Below are 19494 nucleotides of genomic sequence, written 5' to 3' on the forward strand. Positions count from 1 at the left end.
AAGAGACTAGCCACTATTATAATGGGGATAAAACTATTCTGTCTCTATTTATGTTGTTAATATAGAAATTACACTTATAAGTATTGAAATTTGTAATCTTGCCAGAGACAACAAAGAAACAGTTTCAGCCAATGGGAGACATAGGCCTAGATTTTATTCATCTAAATGGACGCGAATTAAAGACAAGATTTTTTGGAAGAAAAGGTAGTTCACCAGGAACAAATGTTTTGTTCATGAAAAAGTCACCTAGATGACTCCTTAGCTATGTAGGTGTAAAGAAAACAGTTCTCATTGTCCTGGGAAAAGGATAGAAACAATCTTCCTTTTATTTTATTTTTATTTTTATTGTTTTTCTTTTATTTTTTCCAAGATTAAGCAAAAGCTACCTCAACTGGTTTGCAGAGCTGGTGCTAATCCCTTAGAGGGGTAATCACATTTGAACACGGAACTTGGACATATTCTGGGAGAAAGGGACCTAACTCCCTGGTGTTCCCAGACCAAATTGAGGGTTGGGCTGCTATTTCTCATGGCCCAATAACGAAATGCAGATAAACTGGGGAGGAAAAGAGGTTTTTTGTTTTGACACAGAGTTTCGCTGTGTCTCCAGGCTGGAGTGCAGTGGTGCAATCTTGGCTCACTGCAACCTCTGACTCCCTGGTTCAAGCAATTCTCCTGCCTCAGCCTTCTGAGTAGCTGGGATTACAGGTGTGCATGACCACACCCAGCTAATTTTTGTATTTTTAGTAGAGATGTGGTTTCACCATGTTGGTCAGGATGGTCTCAATCTCCTAACCTCATGACCCACCCTGCTTGGTCTCACAAAGTCCTGGGATTACAGGCGAGAGCCACTGTGCCCGGCCAAGAGTTTTTATTTTCGTAACTGGTTACTGGAAGAAGTCCTGGAAATTATCGCCAGACAAACTCAAAATTACTAAGTTTTTTAGAGCTTATATACCTTTTAAGCTATATGTCTATGTGTAAGTGTTCATTCATCTAAAGACATAAGTGATTAATTTTTTTTTTCTTTTTTTTTGAGAGGGAGTCTTGCTCAGTCGCCCAGGCTGGAGTGCGGTGGCGTGATTTCGGCTCACTGCAAGCTGCACCTTCCGGGTTCCACGCCATTCTCCTGCCTCAGCCTCCCGAGTAGCTGGGACTACAGGTGCCTGCCACCTCGCCTGGCTAATTTTTTTGTATTTTTAGTAGAGATAGGGTTTCACCGTGTTAGCCAGAATGGTCTCGATCTCCTGACCTCATGATCCGCCCACCTCCACCTCCCAAAGTGCTGGGATTACAGGCGTGAGCCACCGCGCCCAGCCAACTTCTTTTAATTTATAACTAAGGTCTGAGTTCTGAAGACCTTCCTCTGGAGCCTCAGTAAATTTACTTAATTTAAATGGGGTCAGGTGCTGGGGTAATTACTCTTACGTTGTCTCCTGCTAAGTCAGGGAGGTTTGAAGAGTTTCTTCAGACCCTCAATAAACTTGTTTGTGGAGGCCTGGGGAGTTTTTTTAGACTCCACAGTAAAACTTGTTTAATTCTACATGGGTCCTGTTAAGAATTCCTTCATTATTTTGTTATGCTTTAAGGCCCAGGAAAGGCCTAGGCAAAACTTTTGGTGGGCTTTTGTTACATCCCAGCCTTTGTACAGGGACACTGGCTTTTAACATCTAACTTAACCACTCAGTTAGTACTGAAACAGTTGTGAGACCTGGCCTGCCATACTGGCATTAAGCATTCAGTAGACTGGTCCCCACTTATCTGAGGTTTCACTTTCCACGGTTTCAGTTAACTGTAGTCAACCTTGATCAAAAATAAGAGTACATTACAATAAGATATTTTGAGGGAGAGAGAGAGAGACCACATCCATGTAACTACATAACTTTTATTACAGTATATTGTTATAATTGTTCTATTTTATTATTATTAATCTCTTACTGTGCTAATTTACAAATTAAGCTTTATCATAGGTGTATACGTATAGGAGAAAACAGTATATATAGGTTTGGGTATTGTCTGTAATTTCAGGCACCCACTAGAGGTCCTGGAACATATGCCCCTCAGATAAGGGGAGATTACTGTATAGTATCCTAAATTTGTGAGTCAGCTTACATTGCTTGCCTTAACCCCCAGGTATGAGGTTTAAGAATTATAAATACAGATTATCCGTTGGAAATCGAGAATCGAGAAGCAAGTTTGTGGAAACACAAGCACCATCTCACCAGTATTTACCATTCAACTGTAAATACTGATCTGAACTGGGGAGGAACTAACTTGCCTGGCTATATTTTAGGCCTTGAGGAACCAGCCAGAGAGAGCCCCAGGAGAGCAGAGCAAGTGACTTGATCCTACACTGGGGTAGGCCCATGTGCTGAAGCTTTCGTTAAAGATCAGCAGTATCAAAAGCAGAAGGGAAAAGGCTGGTGAGCCTCTCACAGCCCAAAGACTGTCAGCCTCCCCGGCTCCCTCAATGAACACAACACGATAATTTGGAGCTCATATAATTTTGGTAATTTTTTAAAAGCTAATTATTCTTCCGCATCCCTACCCTTCAAAGAAAAGAAAAATTTCTACCATTTGAATACACCTGCTTCCTAATCAAACCACTCTCTAGTGATAACTATATTTTTCATGTGTAATTTTACAACATACAACTATATGTTGCCAATAAAGGGTTGAAATCCCTGATTCCCCAACCTGATTGGTCATTAAGAGATAATCAGTGAAAATTAAAAACAAAGAAAAATAGATTTCCAGAGCCTACCACAGATTTACTAGTGTCAAAATTCCAGAGTTGGACCAGGGAATCTACATCCCCAGGTGCCTATAAAGCACAGCTAGGGCAGGTTAGCTACTGCTTTGGAACTCGTTGATCAGAAGACAAGCACAAATTCTAATCTGGTGCCATTCTAAACAAATTGCAGACTCCTGACCATCACTGACAATCGTTAATACAAATGAGGGCATATCCTGGGGTGTGAAGGACAGCCTACTTTTCTTCATCTCTCTATTTGTAGGAAGATGGAGAGTTATTCATCATGAGGGGAGTCAGGGGTTAGACTGTGTGGTCTCAATCTCAATCTTGTTTGAGATTGGTAATCCAAATGTAGGCTACTTTGTTTCTTCCAGATTTGCGCACACATTTTTAAAGCCACATGATAAGAGATTTTACGTGTTAAAATATTGATTCATTAATTACAAGTTGTACCATGTAAGAGTTCTTCAGTACCTTAAAATTCCTGCATCGTAGGTTACCCTCTCTCTCTCGCTCCCTCTTTTTTTTTTTGAGACGGAGTCTTGCTCTGTTGCCCAGGCTGGAGTGCAGTGGCATAATCTTGGCTCAGTGCAAGCTCTGCTTCCAGGTTCATGCCATTCTCCTGCCTCAGCCTCCCAAGTAGCTGGGACTACAGGCGCCCACCACCACGCCCAGCTAATTTTTGTGTTTTAGTAGAGATGGAGTTTCACCATGTTAGCCAGGATGGTCTTGATCTCCTGACCTCGTGATCCGCCCACCTCAGCCTCCCAAAGTGCTGGGATTACAGGCGTGAGCCACTGTGCCAGGCCTGTCTCTCTCTCTTTTTTCTTTAAGAGTCTCACCCTGTAGCCCAGGGGACTCCAGTGGTGCAGTCACAGCTGATTGCAGCCTCAACTGCCTGGGCTCAATCGATCTTCCCACCTCAGCCTTCCTAGAAGCTGGGACTGGTGGCACCACCACACCTGGCCAATTTTTGTAGAGACAGGGTTTTGCCACATTGCCCAGGCTGATCTCAAACTCATGGACTTAAGTGATCCACTTGCCTTGGCCTCCCAAAGTGCTGGGAATACAGGTGTGAGCCACCGCACCTAGTGAATCTCTTTTTTATTGGGAAAAACTGTGATTTGAAAAATCTCTTAAGGTATTAATGGAAGGACTTCCATTCTTCCGTGATTGGGGTTTGAGTGATGGCATGACGAATGTCCTTACCTGGCTTGAAAGATTCTTGACTTGCTGGGCATGAATGATCTCTGGAGTATCAACCACAGAAGTGAAATTGGCTTTCTCCATTTCGGCTGATTGCTTATACTTAATCTGTAAAAGACACCCAATAGTTGGGTAAATGTTAACAATGTGCACAACAGTTGTTGGCTTGATTTGATTAAGAGGTGAGCCATATTTCTTTTCCAAGAGGGACTCATTCATTTGACATTCAACAGACATTTCTTCCTATTTTGTTCATAGTTTTATATTAAAGAGTGAAATTCAGTAAGAAAGGTCAAGTCCTAGCTGTTGAGAGAAGATCTAGTTGGATACAGGATGGGATATGGGTAAGGAGGGATCATCAGCAGATAGTAAGGCATGGATTGTTTATATATGAGCTGGGAGGATGACAAATAAGCAAAAGACCCATACCAATGAGCATTAGACAAGCTAAGATGCCTAAAAACTATTCTAAACTTAGCGCTTGAAAGGAGAGGAAGAACTCCCAAGATATTCTAAGCAAGGAATTCCTGGCATCAAATGAGTGGATTGACTCAGAAACAAGGCCAGGATGTCGATTCTGCCCAGCTCTAAACAGCTACTTAATTCCTCAGTTTCTGCCCTTTGCTCTGCATGTCCCCAGAGCCTATGGACTCAGAAAGGCAGACAGCAATGAGCCTGGCAAAGGGTCCTCCATCCTTTCATTGGGGTGGATTCCTCCAGGCAGATGTTCAAGAATGCCACTGTATGCATGTGACTGTCACCAATAAATCAGATGACAGAGGGACACTTGATGTCCTTAAAGTTACAACTACTTTCCTGAAAGATTGACATCGAATAGTAGCACTGACCTGACTGGCAATATCAGTAGCATTCCTGGCCCTCATAAAATCTGGAGTTTCATTGGCCATGGCATTCAGGCCTCTTCCTTTGACTTCCAGTTCCAGGTCTCGCTTATATTCTTTCTATAGTAGCATTAAAAGAAAAAAAAAAAGGTACCTAAATTCTACTACTAGGTAATAAACATACAGAGTGAATATAAATCCACACAACACACCACCCCAGCTGTCACAGATAGTGTCGCTTGCTACTCTTCACCTTCACTCTTCCGTGTGGTAGGATGGAGTGGCGTCTGCAGAAGCCCTCTGGAGGAAACTATTCTATGCAGGTCAATATGGGTCAACAGAGGCCTTCCTTTGAATACTTTTAGCATTCTCTGCTTAGCAGATTAGAGTATAAAGTAAATTGTATATCTGGTTTGGTACATAACTAAGATTACACTTAGGTGCACACACCACTCCAGTGTAGTGTTTTTATGTAAATGAACATACCAAATATATCAAATTAAATCAAATAGATTACAACCACCACAGAAACATACTGTTATAATATCCGTCAGAAATTGAGATATATTTTAGGTAATGGTTAACAATTATGTTGGATATGGAATCTGAAAATCAAAAGCTCTGTTTTTCTCTATTCTGTTTTTGTTTTTCTCTATTCTGTTTTTGTTTTGCTTTTTCCAGTATAATTTGGCTAACAAAGAAATGATGCTCTATGAATTATGTGCAGGCTGTCAGCTGTGGGCCTACCTCATTGAGGATTTGAGTGGCATTCTTTGCTCTTAGCATGTCAGGTGTATCTTCCATTTCAGTGAGGCCCTTCCCACGGATGCTCTCCTCTAGATCTTTCCTGTACTCTTTCTATATCATGAAAGAAAAGCAAAAACACTGACAAGAAAGCCTAGATTGATCCTCTTAGGCAAAGAAGAAAACAATAAAAAACAATTCCAATTTTTAAAGGGTTCACAGTTCAGTAAAAATATGAATAAAGGCAGGATATAAGCATGATCAGTTAACATTAAGTATCAAATGAAAACTTGAAGTTAACAGAATGCTAAGATAATATTCAAATAAAAAATTAGAAGAATTAACATGGTAATAGATTAGGTGGTAGTACCAAACACATGAGAACCCAGTTTGAAACCCACAGTTAGGTGGTGATGTAAATGGTAGGAGGAACACATTAATGAGTGTCATTAGTGCAATTATTTGGATTAAGAGGGAAAGAAAACACCAAGTGGGCACTACCTCGCTTGCTATTTTAGTTGCATATTTGACATGTAACAAAGCTGGCGTGACCTCCAGGCCAGTCAGGTTTCTGCCTTTAATGGACTCTTCATAATCTTTCCTGTATTCTTTCTAATGTAAGTTGGAAGGAAAGACAAGTTAAAAAAAGAATATTTATTACAATTTATCTCTCCATCTCAGGAAGAAAAAAATTACAACATTTTCTATGTATGGGCTCTTAACTGGATCATAGTTCTGCTAATGGTCACACATTTGAAACATGTATGATTGTACTTGAAATACTTTGTCTGGAGCAAATGACCACAAGGAAACTCAGAGGCTGAGACACTTTGATGGGCCCCTCACTCATCAGTCTAACGTTGTGACTGGGTCAGGCCCTTTTCAGAGTGGAAGGATGGATGCACCATCAAGACTCTGAATCCTGTGTTGTCTCTTCTGAACTTTCCCACACCTTTCTTAAGGTGACAAAAGATTTTATTTCCGAATTATAAGTCAGTGATGCAAGGGGAAAAAAATGGCAGAGGAAGGAAAGCCTAAGGCTACCAAATGCCAACTTGCTTTTTTTCCTAATCATGACCTGTTTTTTTTTGATATGAGTTCTTGCTATGTTGCACAGGCTGGCCTCAAACTCCTGAGCTGAAGTGATCCTCCTGCCTCAGCCTCCTGAGTAGTTGGGATTACAGGTGTATGCCACCACACTCAGAGTTTTGACCTGCTTTTTTTTTTTTTTAAATCACTGAACAGCTTAGGTGGGCAATAAGGCACAGAGGAATTCTACATTTTTGTCCACTCTGCCTCCTTGCCCCATCTCCTCTCCAGTCTCGAGATTTGACTGACTCACAGAGGGGCTTGGAATAGATGTTGGAACTCTACTTTTGTAATTTTGTTATTTTAATATAATTTTAAATTTACAGGAAAGTCACAAGAACAGTATAAGAAACTCCTATAGATCCTTTACTCAGATCCACCAATTGTTTGAAACCATTTTAAAGTTTTTATGACCTGGCATTCTATCACCAGAAAGCTCCACAAACTGCTACTTTTATTTAAAACAATTTCTCTTTATAGTTGAAGGAAGAGAGGCAAATGGAAATTCCAAATAGGCCCATTTCCCACTGAAAACAGACTAAGATTTAAGATTCCATTCTCTACTCTTGATTAAAAATGACAAAAAAAATTTAATGCTTCTGCTTACAATTCTAGAATAAGGAATATGGCATCTTAACTTTTGATTATCTGGGGTCTTGATAAACATCTTGATCACAAATACCCTTTTGTTTGGCTTGGGGCATTCTACTAAGAGTAGAGCATTTCAAAGCCAAAGGGGTGTCTGTGTGGAGGGAAGTTTTCATTCATAAAGGAAAATCCAAATTACATTCAGTATAATTGGTTTGTGTTGGGAATAGTTTTCCATGTTCTAATTTTACAGAAATGGTTGTTGAAATAAGACGTATGGTAAATATCTACTTCCTAGAGCATTTTTAAGAACATAACCGTAGGATTTCTGAGATGGAGAAGATTTTAGTGATCACATGATAAAAAGTTTTATCAGCTGCCACTTTTGGATAACAGGAAACTGGCTATGTCGTGGGCAGAGCTTGTGTTCAGCAGTGTGATGGATCGTTGTTGTGTGGTGGTGTTTTTTTGACTTACCCCACTCTGCATCTGCTGAGACTCTTTGGCAGTGATGTACGTTGGTGTTTCAAAGTCCAGCATGGGTTTTCCTCGTTCCTTTTCATACTTTTCTTTGTATTTCACCTGGTGATAGAAAGCCATGTTAGATATTTCTCCTGTGGTCAATTCCTAGACAGCAGTTTAAGGATAGTATTTTTTAATTGATATATTCTGTCCATTGGATGGCATCTCATTGCCACTCAAAACAGTTTCCTGTTATGTTTCAGATCCAGTACATTTTTGTTGTTGTCTGGGTGTTGAGGGGATGGGTACCATTACTGTCTGCAAGGCATAATTAGGATTGGGATTCAATTTAAGGAGAAAAGAATCATTGACAAGAATCATCTGAGAGAAATGCCGATGCAAGAAAACACATGGGGAAAATCACCCATAGATGAGGTTGGTCTATAATTGATGGGTAGCTGTAAACACTTTAAAATTATTAATGCTATTAGCATTAATCAACATGTCTGATAAAAATCCTAAGTTTTTCTTTCACAAGAACTTTTTTCAGAGACCTGGGGTCTAGATTGAGTGGATAACACATGGAGCTTTATTTATAAGTAAACAACTCTATGTGGGTCCTGACTGGCCATATATTTAATGCAGCCAATCAATTGGTATAAAAATGAAAACTACATATTGACTGACTTGTTAAAAAACCTGGCATTCTCAAAAGATCCTCAAGACTGTTGTTTAAATACAATTTCTTCATCCTCATGACATGTGGTTAGGAATTGGGGGAGCCACAATGTTTGTATGTGACAGAGGAGAACTGGAAAGACAGGTGAACGCCCCCATGCACGCAGCACCTTGACGGCAGTGCTCAATCTCTGAGCTCTTGGGTTGTAACAAGATGTTGGAATAAAGGCCTGGGGTCACATACTGCTCCACAGAAGACATGAGGACATTTCTAGTAGTTAGCCCTCATGGTTAATGCCCAACAGAGGACCTAAATAATGCTGAATTTGTGATATAGGAGGTCATTTGATAGCAAGTTCTTTCCTCTGAGAATCTTCAGTTATAGTCATGAATTGCTTAACAACTGGGATATGTTATGAGAAAGGCTTTGTTATGCAATTTCATCATTGTGTGAACATCACAGAGTGCACTTACACAAACCTAGATGGTGTAGCCTACTACACACCTAGGCTATATGGTATAGCCTATTGCTCCTAGGCTAGAAACCTGTATAGCATATTACTTTACTGATAATCTGTAGGTACTTGTAACACAAGAGTATTTGTGTGTCTTGATATCTCTAAACATAGAAAAGGTACAGTAAAAATATGGTATTAAAGATTTTTAAATGGTACACCTGCATAGGGTAGCTCCATTATAATCTTATGGGATCACCGTCATACAAGTGGTCTGCCGTTGACCAAAAACATCATGTGGTATATGACTATCTTTTTTTTTTTTTTTTTTTGAGACAGAGTCTCGCTCTGTTGCCCAGGCTGGAGTGCAGTGGCCGGATCTCAGCTCACTGCAAGCTCCGCCTCCTGGGTTCACGCCATTCTCCTGCCTCAGCCTCCTGAGTAGCTGGGACTACAGGCACCTGCCACCTCGCCTGGCTAGTTTTTTGTATTTTTTAGTAGAGACGGGGTTTCACCGTGTTAGCCAGGATGGTCTCCATCTCCTGACCTCGTGATCCGCCCGTCTCGGCCTCCCAAAGTGCTGGGATTACAGGCTTGAGCCACCGCGCCCGGCCGGTATATGACTGTCTTACAAATTCAGTAATTTTGTAAATCCCCAGAAATGCTTTCAGTAGTAGACCTGATCATATCACTTCTCTGTCTGAAATCTTCCTGACTCCCTATAATCTACTGTAGTGTTCCCTAACCTGGGGCACAAACCAATGGGCACATTGGAGTTACCATGAGGGGTTTGTCCCCTCATAACACACTCTTTATGCTTCCAGCCCCTGTCAGTAGCATATAATTGCATGTATATTTCTCAACTATGTGTAGTTGTTGTTGTAATTTATAACAAGAATTTGTTTCAAAATGTTACCAAATTCAAAACCCCTTATATCTTTGTGCATTTTCTCAAACAATGGAGGGAATCTATGAAATTTTTTTTCACATTGTACTGTGGATGAATGTGCGCCAGAGGAAAAATTGGTCTTGATCCACTTACTATACTCTGTAATTCTGTGGCCTCTTTTAGGTGAAGCTGCTCCAGATTATCGGGTGTGGTGTGGTAGTGGCCTTTGCTCTTCTCATACTTCTTCTTGTACTGGTACTGAGGGGAAGGTGGCAAAAAAGACACATTGATGGAGAAGCTGCTCAGCATTCCTATTTTTCCTCTTTAGATTAGACATTTACACAGCACCATTGTCAAGATCAAACTAAAAATGGCAAACACTAAACAGGAGGTTAAGAAAAAGTTTTAAAAATGAGGATCCAAGTTCAGTATTGTCAGTTAAGATGTAAACACTTAGGTTGTGTGGCTTGTTCAAAGTAGGTGTTATAAGTAAAAAGTTAAAAGTGAAAGAAACTATTCCAGAGGGTATTTCTATGTCCTTAGGGAAAAGAGAATGATTACTTGGAGGGCAAAGTTTAAATATTCTAAAACAAAGAAGCATTTTTGCATTCTGAGAGGTGTTACAGACAATGGAGAATTGGTAGATTAATGTTGTCATTTGGAAGAATACACTCAAATGAGAACAGTTTTGTAATCTAGTGTTTCCGTAGCAAGGAAGAAGATGCATGTGGGCTCAGAGAAAGAATTTAGTTCCAAATGGGTAAAACGAGCTGTTTCTGGAGCAGATGACTGAGCTTACAGAACTGGCAAGTTGGCTTGTATTCAGGACATGATTCATGATCAGAGACTCCTTCATGTCAGTCACAGGTTTGTGAAGTTTCTTCAGGTCAGCCTTATATTTAACCTATGTGTTAAGGGCAGAAGAAAGGAAATCACATAAATAGGACATGGAACAGCACTAATGAAAATCAAAGTGAGATAGCCCATCATCAAACAAATGCTGGAGATGGTGATGAAAAACCATACCTCATTCATAGTAGCCAGAAGGCTGAAACAACCCAAGTGTCTGTCAGCAGATGCATGGATAAACAAAATGTGGCATATACATACAATGGAATATTATTTAGCCATAAAAAGGCATGAAGTTCTGATATATCCTAGAACATGGATGGACCTTGAACATATTATGCTAAGTAAAATAAGCCAGACACAAAAGGACAAATACTGTTTGATTCCATTTATATGTGCTCTCTAAAATAGGAAAATGCACAGAGACAAAAAGTAGATTAGAGGTTCCCAGGAGCTGACGGGAGGAGGGAATGGAGAGTTTTTGCTTAATGGTTATAGAGTTTCTGTTGGTATGAAAACATTTTGGAAATAGTGACAGTAGTTGGATAATATTGTGAGTGTTATAAATGCTACTGAATTGCACACTTAAAAACAGTTAAAATGGCAAATACCATGTTATATATTTTACCACAATTTTAGAAACATACCTCACTTGCAAGATTATTAGCATCTTTCATGACTTTGTAGAGCTGGCTGTCTTTTGGATTGTATTTTGGTGTCTTGCCCTTTTCTTTATCGAAATTTTCTCGGTATTTAACCTAACAGCAAATGCAAACATCCAAATTATTCCTGGCATCAATCAATTTGGGAATTGGGGAATGGTAGAAACAGAAATGCCAAAGAATATGCGTTATACATAGAATGATCATATAATCTATTATCCAAACTGGGACATTTAGAGTAAAGAAGACACTATTAATAATTAAGAATGACAAGACAACAGGCATTCAAATATACCATCACTGGCCTTGCTCACTTTTATATTATTCCAAGGTATAAAAAATAATCACCTCTTTCTAATGCAAAACAAAAAAAAAAAAAAGGAAAAGTCTTCAGGCTAAATTCAGAGATATGATTTAATGTACCTGATTTGGAGCATTTTAGGACTCCTAACTAGCAAAACCAACAGCAATTTAAGTCTATAAGAAATCCAGAGAGGGGCTGTAAATGATCAAGAAGGTTGAAAAATAAGGACTCTGTTAAATTAGGAGAATTTATTGTTATTTTAAAATGGTACTTTGGCTATATCATTTAAAAATTATTAAGCTTGGCCAAAAATAGTATAACTCCTGAGTAAACAAGTATTAGAGTTTGGGGATTACTAGCTTCAAGTGTGATTTCAGACTAGAAGTAGGAAAAAAGTGAGATAATTTAGAATAATGAGAAAAAATAAGATTAAATAAACTTTTAGTATACATAAAAATAAGTTTAGGTAGGCAAAGGGCTAAATAACTCCAATTTAAAAAATAAGCACAATGCCGTGCACTAATAGTTGCTCAATAAATGTGATTTGATTGAATGAAAGGAAGAGACAGTCATTATGTCTAGGTAAAATATCTAAAGAGGATGATAGCCGGGTGCGGTGGCTCATGCCTGTAATCTCAGCACTTTAGGAGGCCAAGGTGGGCAAACTGCTTGAGGCCAGGAGTTTGAGACCAGCCTGGGCAACATGCTGAAATCCCATCTCCACTAAAAATAGAAAAATTAGCTGGGTATTGTGGTGTACCCCTGTAGTCCCAACTACTCAGGAGGCTGAAGCAGGAGGATCACTTGAGCCCGGGAGGTAGAGGCTGCAGTGAGTCAGGATCGCACCACTGCACTCCAGCCTGGGCGACAGAGCAAGACCCTGTCTCACAAAATAAATACGAGGATTTATTTATAGGAGAATTCAACAGAATGGAAAGTGACAGAAACATCTCCTAATTGAAAAACAAATGATGCTTTTGTCAACAGTATTGTAGAATTAAGGCCAGAAGTAGAGTTCCACTAGTTTTTCACTCTAGGAGGAATGAAAACTGAGCTGTTTCTAGATGTTAGCCAACCAAAAGGGCAATATTTAATCCTTAGGGAATCCTAGAGTTTCTGTTATTAAGATCAAAGACTCACACCAGTACCCCTCATGCTTCATCACTGCTCTTCACCTCCCCCAACTTGACACATCCAGCACAACAGACACAAAACAACAATGAAATCTGCCACATCAGAGAAAATGCATTCACAATGCTGAAACTCCTTTACTTTGAATAAATCCTCAGTGGAAATGCAGAGAAAAAAAAAGCATGCAGAACAGTTCAGCATGATGCAGGCACACTGAGACAGACACACAAAGTAAAGGAAAAAGAAATGTCAACAAATGCTACAATGGCTCTTCTCTGAAAAAGTTTCACTCTCAACATAAAGAAGTGAAGGCCTGCTAAGGAAAGTCTGAGGTGTGAGCTGATGTCTGGACCAAAGGCAACTTTTCCTAAGAGATATAGAAGTCCATAAAACTAGGAGATGTTCCCAAGAGCTGAGAAACACAGAAAAGCAAAGTAAACCAGATATGCAGAGTCAGAGTAGGGAAGAAAAGAAGCAAAAGCCCATCTCAAATGAGAAGAAAATCTGCTGCTTTTAGAAGCATGCTAAAAGCCCTATCTTTTAGAAGATACTTGTTTCTGAAGAAGTATTTTTCAAGCAGCAATCCCATTGGTTCCACTTCAGTTTCTTTTTCTTCAGTTAATTTCAAGTTAACTTCGACTTTTTTAACTGAAAAAAAGTTATGACTCCCTTCTCCACAGGAAGTCCTCTAAACAAATGCAGTTTAGTACAACTACTAATATGAATTTGAGTTCAGCACCTTTGGCCTTCCTTTTTGACTGGATCTTCTTAAAACTGTATAGTTTGAAAGGTTAAAGACATGTACTAGGCTTAGGACTCTAGGAATTCTTGGGATGGTGTTTGACTAGGGAGTAATGTAGTAAAACTACATACACTTGGCATTAGGGAATGGTGAAGCTTTTTCCTGTTAATCATGGAAGCTAAGAGGCAACTCTGCAATGCCATGTATGGGTAAGTGGCAGCCTCTGGGGTTCATAATCCCATCAGGCTCAGAAATTGGGCCTATTATGGATGTAGTATAGGAAAGTGATTTTGAATTAATTATATTTTTAGGAGTTTAATTGTATTTAAAGTTTAAGATCTAATTTTTTAGCTCCTTTTTAGTGAATTGAGATGTATACTGGTACATCTAAAGACAGAAAAACAGTCCCGAGAATTAGAAAAGCTATTAAAAGTGTATACTGGTGATTCATAGTAGGCCTGAACTGAGAAACTATATTAAACACAAATCTTCCGTATATTAAAAATCAAAAATGGCAAATAACTTCAGAAGAAGCAGAGGTTTCTTTGGTTGAAGATGAGATTTGATTCTCTGTTTTAATTTCATCATTTAATTTGATCAGTGTCAGCAACCTAACATACACATACATTGGGAGGCCATCTCTGAGTCTAGTCTACCTTCCTATTCCAAATGGTAAGTTCCAGATGGAAAGTTTCATGCAGGAAAAGAAAGATGTGTGCAAAAGTATATCCTTCAACAAATTTCCACAGCAATCTACATGTTCCAACACAAAATCAACAGAAAAGAGTGCAACCTGGTCAGTCCCCTGACCAATGCCAAGAAAGTAGACAAGAATCAGAGGAAGACAAATAATGACTTGCTGGTCTCAGTCTTTCTTACATCACTGATGAGTACATTAATTTTCTTAAGATGCCTCATCATAGGGGTGTCATAAGATGCAGCGCCGTGCCCTCTCCTTTGGCCTTTGAGGTATTCCGCCTAGAGTACGCAGCAAGACAGCAAAGTCAGAACAGGGAGAGCCCACACACAGCTGAAGCTCCCTTGGGCCCAGGGCCACACCATGAAGCTGTCATTCTGGAGACCAGCTTTCACACAAAGTGAATGTCCCATTCTCCATACCATAGGATTCACTTAGGATTAGAAACAGGAGCCTCTTGATTTTCAAAAACAATAAAGTTTTCAAAATTTCAACATCACAGTCATTTCTTTGTTTTTAAATGATGATATGACCTTGTACATTTAAAAACATTTTTTGCATTAATAAGTTCTAGTTATATCTCATTACTCTTAGAGATTCCGCTGTTTTTTTGTTGGTGATCCCCTATCTTAGTTTCAGATACTTATACAATTCCATTAATTTACAATAAAATATGTTACATAGGAATTTTAAGTTTAAAAACTTTTAAAAAATAATATTTGCTTTTCATCAGTCATCTGACCCTTTTGTGTTTTCATAATTCTAACTTGTTCTGTCACTTGACATTACTGCATTATATCTTCCAAAAGATTGGAATCCCATGTTTGCTATTGCTGAAAGTCAGTCACTCACAACAACCAAATGTATATCCCAAACCTATTTCTTCAAACAGATACCTGAGAGAACAGACAAGGAAAAAGAAGGTAGGATCTGTAAATTGGAGGACAAATAAGATATTCTTAAGCTAAAGTCCTATAGGATCAAACTTGCACTCTGACAAATCTGGTGGTAGATGATGGGATCTCTGAGCTAAAGTTTCAAAACCTGTCATAACTTGGGGAATTTTAGATAATTGGTCTAACAAGAGAAAATAAGTCATGTGGTAACTGGGTTTGGGCAATACATTTCTGAGTCCATTTGCTTCTCAATAATACGAAATCTGCAAGAATGTGGCATTCTCCATCAGCACCCTGTGCATACCCTGATCAAACACTTACTTGCCAAACAAAATTTTAATGATTTATCCATGGACAAGTAATCTGAAGACATCTGCTCATCCCTACTTCCTAGCCCAGGCCGTTAATATATGTATGTTTAATGAAAAAAAATGAATATTTTCATCTGGTTGGATTCTAGAAGTTCGAATTTCATGGCTCTTCATGTTAAATCTACCCCTGGTGACTCAAGTATGAATCAGACCCCGAGGATGGAACTCTTAAGGCCTGGGGAGAGGTTCCAGTAGGACCTCATGAGCTGCTGTTTTTGTCACATAAAGATAGTTAAGCACACACAGACACCCAGACAAATGCCCATAAATGGAAAAGTGGAGAACAAGAAAGGTCTAGACTGCTTAGAGGGAAACAAGAAAAGGCCCTCAGTGCATGTTTTATAACTCTTGGAAGCTTTGCAGTACTATTACAGACCCAGCATCCCTTTGCATTTTCAATGTGGAAATCACTTCTTCCTGCAAGGTCTTTTATAATCTCCTCACATGAGAGCCACCAGTGCACCCATCTGCATTACCTGGCTGCTCAGCTTGGCTGCCTTCTTGGCCATCTCTATGTCTGGGCGACCGAGCATGCTTAAGCCGTGGCTGCCCTCCTTGCGGTGCTTTGCTCTGTACTCCACCTGAATTAGAAAACCAAAATGGGCAACAGGTGATGGTTGCCTGGCATGCCTTGGCAGTGGCTGTTGGGGACTGGGGACATTTTAATGACACCCTTACCTCACTGGCCTGTTTGGCTGCCTGTGTGGCCTTCTTGATGTCTGGTCGATCGGCCACTGTGGTGTAATGCAGGTTCTCTTTGGCATCTTTTCTGTAAGCGACCTTTATTGGGGAAGAAAATGTTTACTCAAGAGATACGCTTTTTTTTTTTTTTTTTTGAGATGGAATCTCGCTCTGTTGCCCAGGCTTGAGTGCAGTGGTACAGTCTCAGCTCACTGCAGCCTCTGTTTCTCAGGTTCAAGTGATTCTTCTACCTCAGCCTCCCGAGTAGCTAGGGACTACAGGTGCACACCACCATGCCTGGCTGATTTTTGTATTTTTAGTAGAGACAGGGTTTCACCATATTGACCAGGCTGGTCTCGAACTCCCGATCTCATGATCTGCCTGTCTTGGGCTCCCAAAGTGCTGGGATTATAGGCGTGAGCCACTGCGCCCAGCTGAGATACGCTTTTTCTAAAAGTCCCCATTAAGCACAATCAGCTTTTTTCCTTAAACCCAAACCAATTCTCACTACTAACTTTTTGAAACTACCACAGAGGAATTAGAGTGACCACACACTGGAACAAGAGAATGCACCAATTTGGGTTCCACTGCTTCAAACGGGCCCCCGACAATGTTGACAGGGAAAACTTACATCACTTTGCTTCTTGGCCACTTCCATAGCATGTTTCACCTCTGGTGGCTCCAGCATGATGGAGTAGTTGGATTTTCCTTTCTCCTTGACAAACTTCTTTTTGTAATTTGTCTAAATAGAGCCAGAATTACTTCTATGAGCAGAGGAAGCTGGGAACAGAGTTGGTTTACTTGAAGAACTGTGAAATCTCCAGGAAAATCCCTGCTCCCCATTTTGGCATCAGTCTGGGACTTAGATAAGATCCATATTCTAGTTCTTCTCTGTCATTTGTGTTCTGCAACCCAACACTAGAACCACCTGGCAATCTTTAGAGAACCTGGGTATAGGCAAATTAAGATCTTTTATTTACCATTTCTACCTTTTAAAAATATATGGGACCATATGGGACTCCTATAATACCGAGGTTACTACAGCATTATTGATAAAGATAGAGCAAGCAGAGATTACTAAGGCCCAAAGAGGTAGTTTTACCTTTCTAAAATTGGGTAGGAGTTTAATAATAGGAGAGGCCACTCTAAATCAGCAATGTTTCCTTCTGTTATTGATAGGTTAGTAACATCTGATATGGCTACATTACACGTCCTATAGCAAAACCCACATTTGCCATAATTGCCAGAATTGGACAGCCAATAAATACTGGGTCATTTTAAAAATCAGAGTTTAAGGTTCACATGTAGATACTGATAGAAAGAGTGAAGCTACATTAAGGAAGCCAAAGGCAGCTGACACTATTTCACCAGATTCTACAGTCAAGTGGCATTGTTGCTGCCAAGAGAGCAGTGGTTGGTCACTCACATCACTGACGTGCTTGGTCACTTCCTTGACGTGAACAGTGTCCCGAGTCTCTGGTAGTGTTGTGTATGAGCCCTGTGCCAAGTGCTTCTTGACATGGTCCTTGTACTTGTTCTGGGGGAATCCATAGAGAGCTCATTAAGGCATCTGCCTGGGGTGTTCTCCCAAGAGGGAGGCAGAACTCATGGGCAGCTGGGGGGTTACCTCAGACACCAGGTGGCTGACAGTCTTCGCCAGCAGGATCTGAGGCGTGTCAGGTACGGCATGGCAGGTTCCTCTTTCCTTGACATGTTTCTCTTTGTATTTCAGCTGCAGGGGTAGGAAAAAGGGCATTTCTTTAGCTCCACTGGATATCCTACATATTTTTATTACACCCCCAAACCACTAGAACAGCATCATTGATAATACTAAACTCAATAAAAGATGTGATACTTGCAAATCTTGGGAAATATTCAAAAGGGTTTTTTCCTTATCTCTAGCAAGTTGTGGTTTTAATAACAATCAAAATGGATCTCGTGATGAATCTTTATATAGTCAGAGTTACGTTCACAGCATTCTCAGATACGCCATTTATCTCTCCCAGAAGCCCTGGGAGGCATTATTATTCTTTCTTTACAGAGGAGGAAACTGTAGTGAAGGGAAAATATGATCCCATAGAAAACAAATCATGGTGTTTCCATAGAGTCCAGCCGGGCCTTCAGGGTCCTAATTCCTGCTGTGTGAACTCTCTGCTGGTGCAGTATAAATCAAGGATTGTCACCTGGATTTAATGGCCCTTGCACTGCTGCTGCCCTGCTTGACTGCTGGTGCCCATCACAGGATAGGCCATAATTCAGGACCCATACCTGAGCCCTGATGGAAGCAGCTGTTCTCCATCCTTCCCTGGTGTCCCTGGGGACTATACCATGGAAGATGGCCCTGAGTGAGATTAGGCATCATGGAAGGAACTAGATACTTACATCACTTTCTATTAAAGTATTCCTGAGGGCCAGCACTGTGTTTTTGTCATCAGTGACAGAAAGCTTGCAACCCTTGAGGAACTCCCGGTCCAGCTTATATTCAAACTGTTACAGAAGAAAGGCAGAAGAAAAGGGAAGGGTCACAGCACAGGAGGAAGCTGGGCATTTGATTAAACCCACAGGGAGTCCTCTTAAGGAGAGAACGAAGACTTGCTACCAGAATGAGGGAAGGGCTTCTTGGTCCCTCACTGCATTTTGGACTCCTCCTTTTCAGCCCAGCTGCCAGGACCAAGCCCCTCCATCCTCAGTCTTCCACCAGACTCTCCCCGGCCTCAGTCAGAACTCAGCCATTTGTGTCCAGGCCCAGCCAAAGGAGAATAGGCTGCATGGGCAGGTTTGGGTACTGAGCTCGCCTATCGCTCCCCCAACCATCCTCTGCTCCTTCTTGGATCTCAAACGAGCAAGGGTTAACACCCATGACAGTGGTTATTATAAATAATTATTCATTGTATTTCTCAGGTGCAGTATGCAGTTACGATCATCTATGTCTGTCCCGTCTTACGTCACTCTGCTGCAGGGATGACTTGGCGGCCTGGAGGAAGTCTGGTCGGTCAGGGGTCCACTTCCAGTGGGCCTTGGTGGCCTCGTACTGTTTCTTATAGTCCAGCTGTTTTTAACAGAAGAAAGAAATCACTTGATTCAGTAGGCTAAATTCATAAACACACATGGCACAGAGGGGCTCTTGCATTTTAAAACATCTCAAATCATGATTCCTAATGCAAGAGGGAACCCCAATTAAAATTTCTGTACAATTTATGCAGCTGGTCATCCACTCAGAGGTCATCTGTTGGGAGTTGTGGTCCCGAAATAGAGGCTAAAATTTTTAAAGGCCTCCAGGTGAAAGGATTCTTTAGTCTCTCTAGCTCTGCCAGTCCAGCCCAATCATCTTCAGAATCAAGTACTTTTAATTTCTAACTAAATTCAGTTTTAATTTTTAACAAAAATTATCAAACACTAGGTATTTATTGTGTGCCAGGCACTTTTCTAAGTTCTTTACAAATTACAGAACTAATT

The 19494-nt window shown here is 40.4% G+C and overlaps 1 protein-coding gene across 3 annotated transcripts in view; it reads right to left on the minus strand.

Moving 5' to 3' along the window:
- The window catches only part of NEB (nebulin), a 223338-nt gene that overhangs the window by 23125 nt on the left and 180719 nt on the right, over positions 1 to 19494 (minus strand). For all 3 annotated transcript variants that reach the window (XM_073019680.1, XM_073019681.1, XM_038002139.2), the window contains 15 exons: positions 18983 to 19087; positions 18421 to 18525; positions 17666 to 17770; positions 17465 to 17575; positions 16670 to 16780; positions 16036 to 16137; positions 15834 to 15938; positions 11202 to 11312; positions 10505 to 10609; positions 9859 to 9963; positions 7699 to 7803; positions 6046 to 6156; positions 5548 to 5658; positions 4807 to 4920; positions 3962 to 4066 (listed from right to left, as the gene is read on the minus strand). In XM_073019680.1, the coding sequence (XP_072875781.1) occupies positions 3962 to 4066; positions 4807 to 4920; positions 5548 to 5658; positions 6046 to 6156; positions 7699 to 7803; positions 9859 to 9963; positions 10505 to 10609; positions 11202 to 11312; positions 15834 to 15938; positions 16036 to 16137; positions 16670 to 16780; positions 17465 to 17575; positions 17666 to 17770; positions 18421 to 18525; positions 18983 to 19087 (1611 nt within the window). The remainder of the gene's footprint in view (positions 1 to 3961; positions 4067 to 4806; positions 4921 to 5547; positions 5659 to 6045; positions 6157 to 7698; positions 7804 to 9858; positions 9964 to 10504; positions 10610 to 11201; positions 11313 to 15833; positions 15939 to 16035; positions 16138 to 16669; positions 16781 to 17464; positions 17576 to 17665; positions 17771 to 18420; positions 18526 to 18982; positions 19088 to 19494) is intronic.

The sequence above is a fragment of the Chlorocebus sabaeus genome, chromosome 10 (genome assembly GCF_047675955.1).
Source record: "Chlorocebus sabaeus isolate Y175 chromosome 10, mChlSab1.0.hap1, whole genome shotgun sequence".
Taxonomy (NCBI): Eukaryota; Metazoa; Chordata; class Mammalia; order Primates; family Cercopithecidae; genus Chlorocebus; species Chlorocebus sabaeus.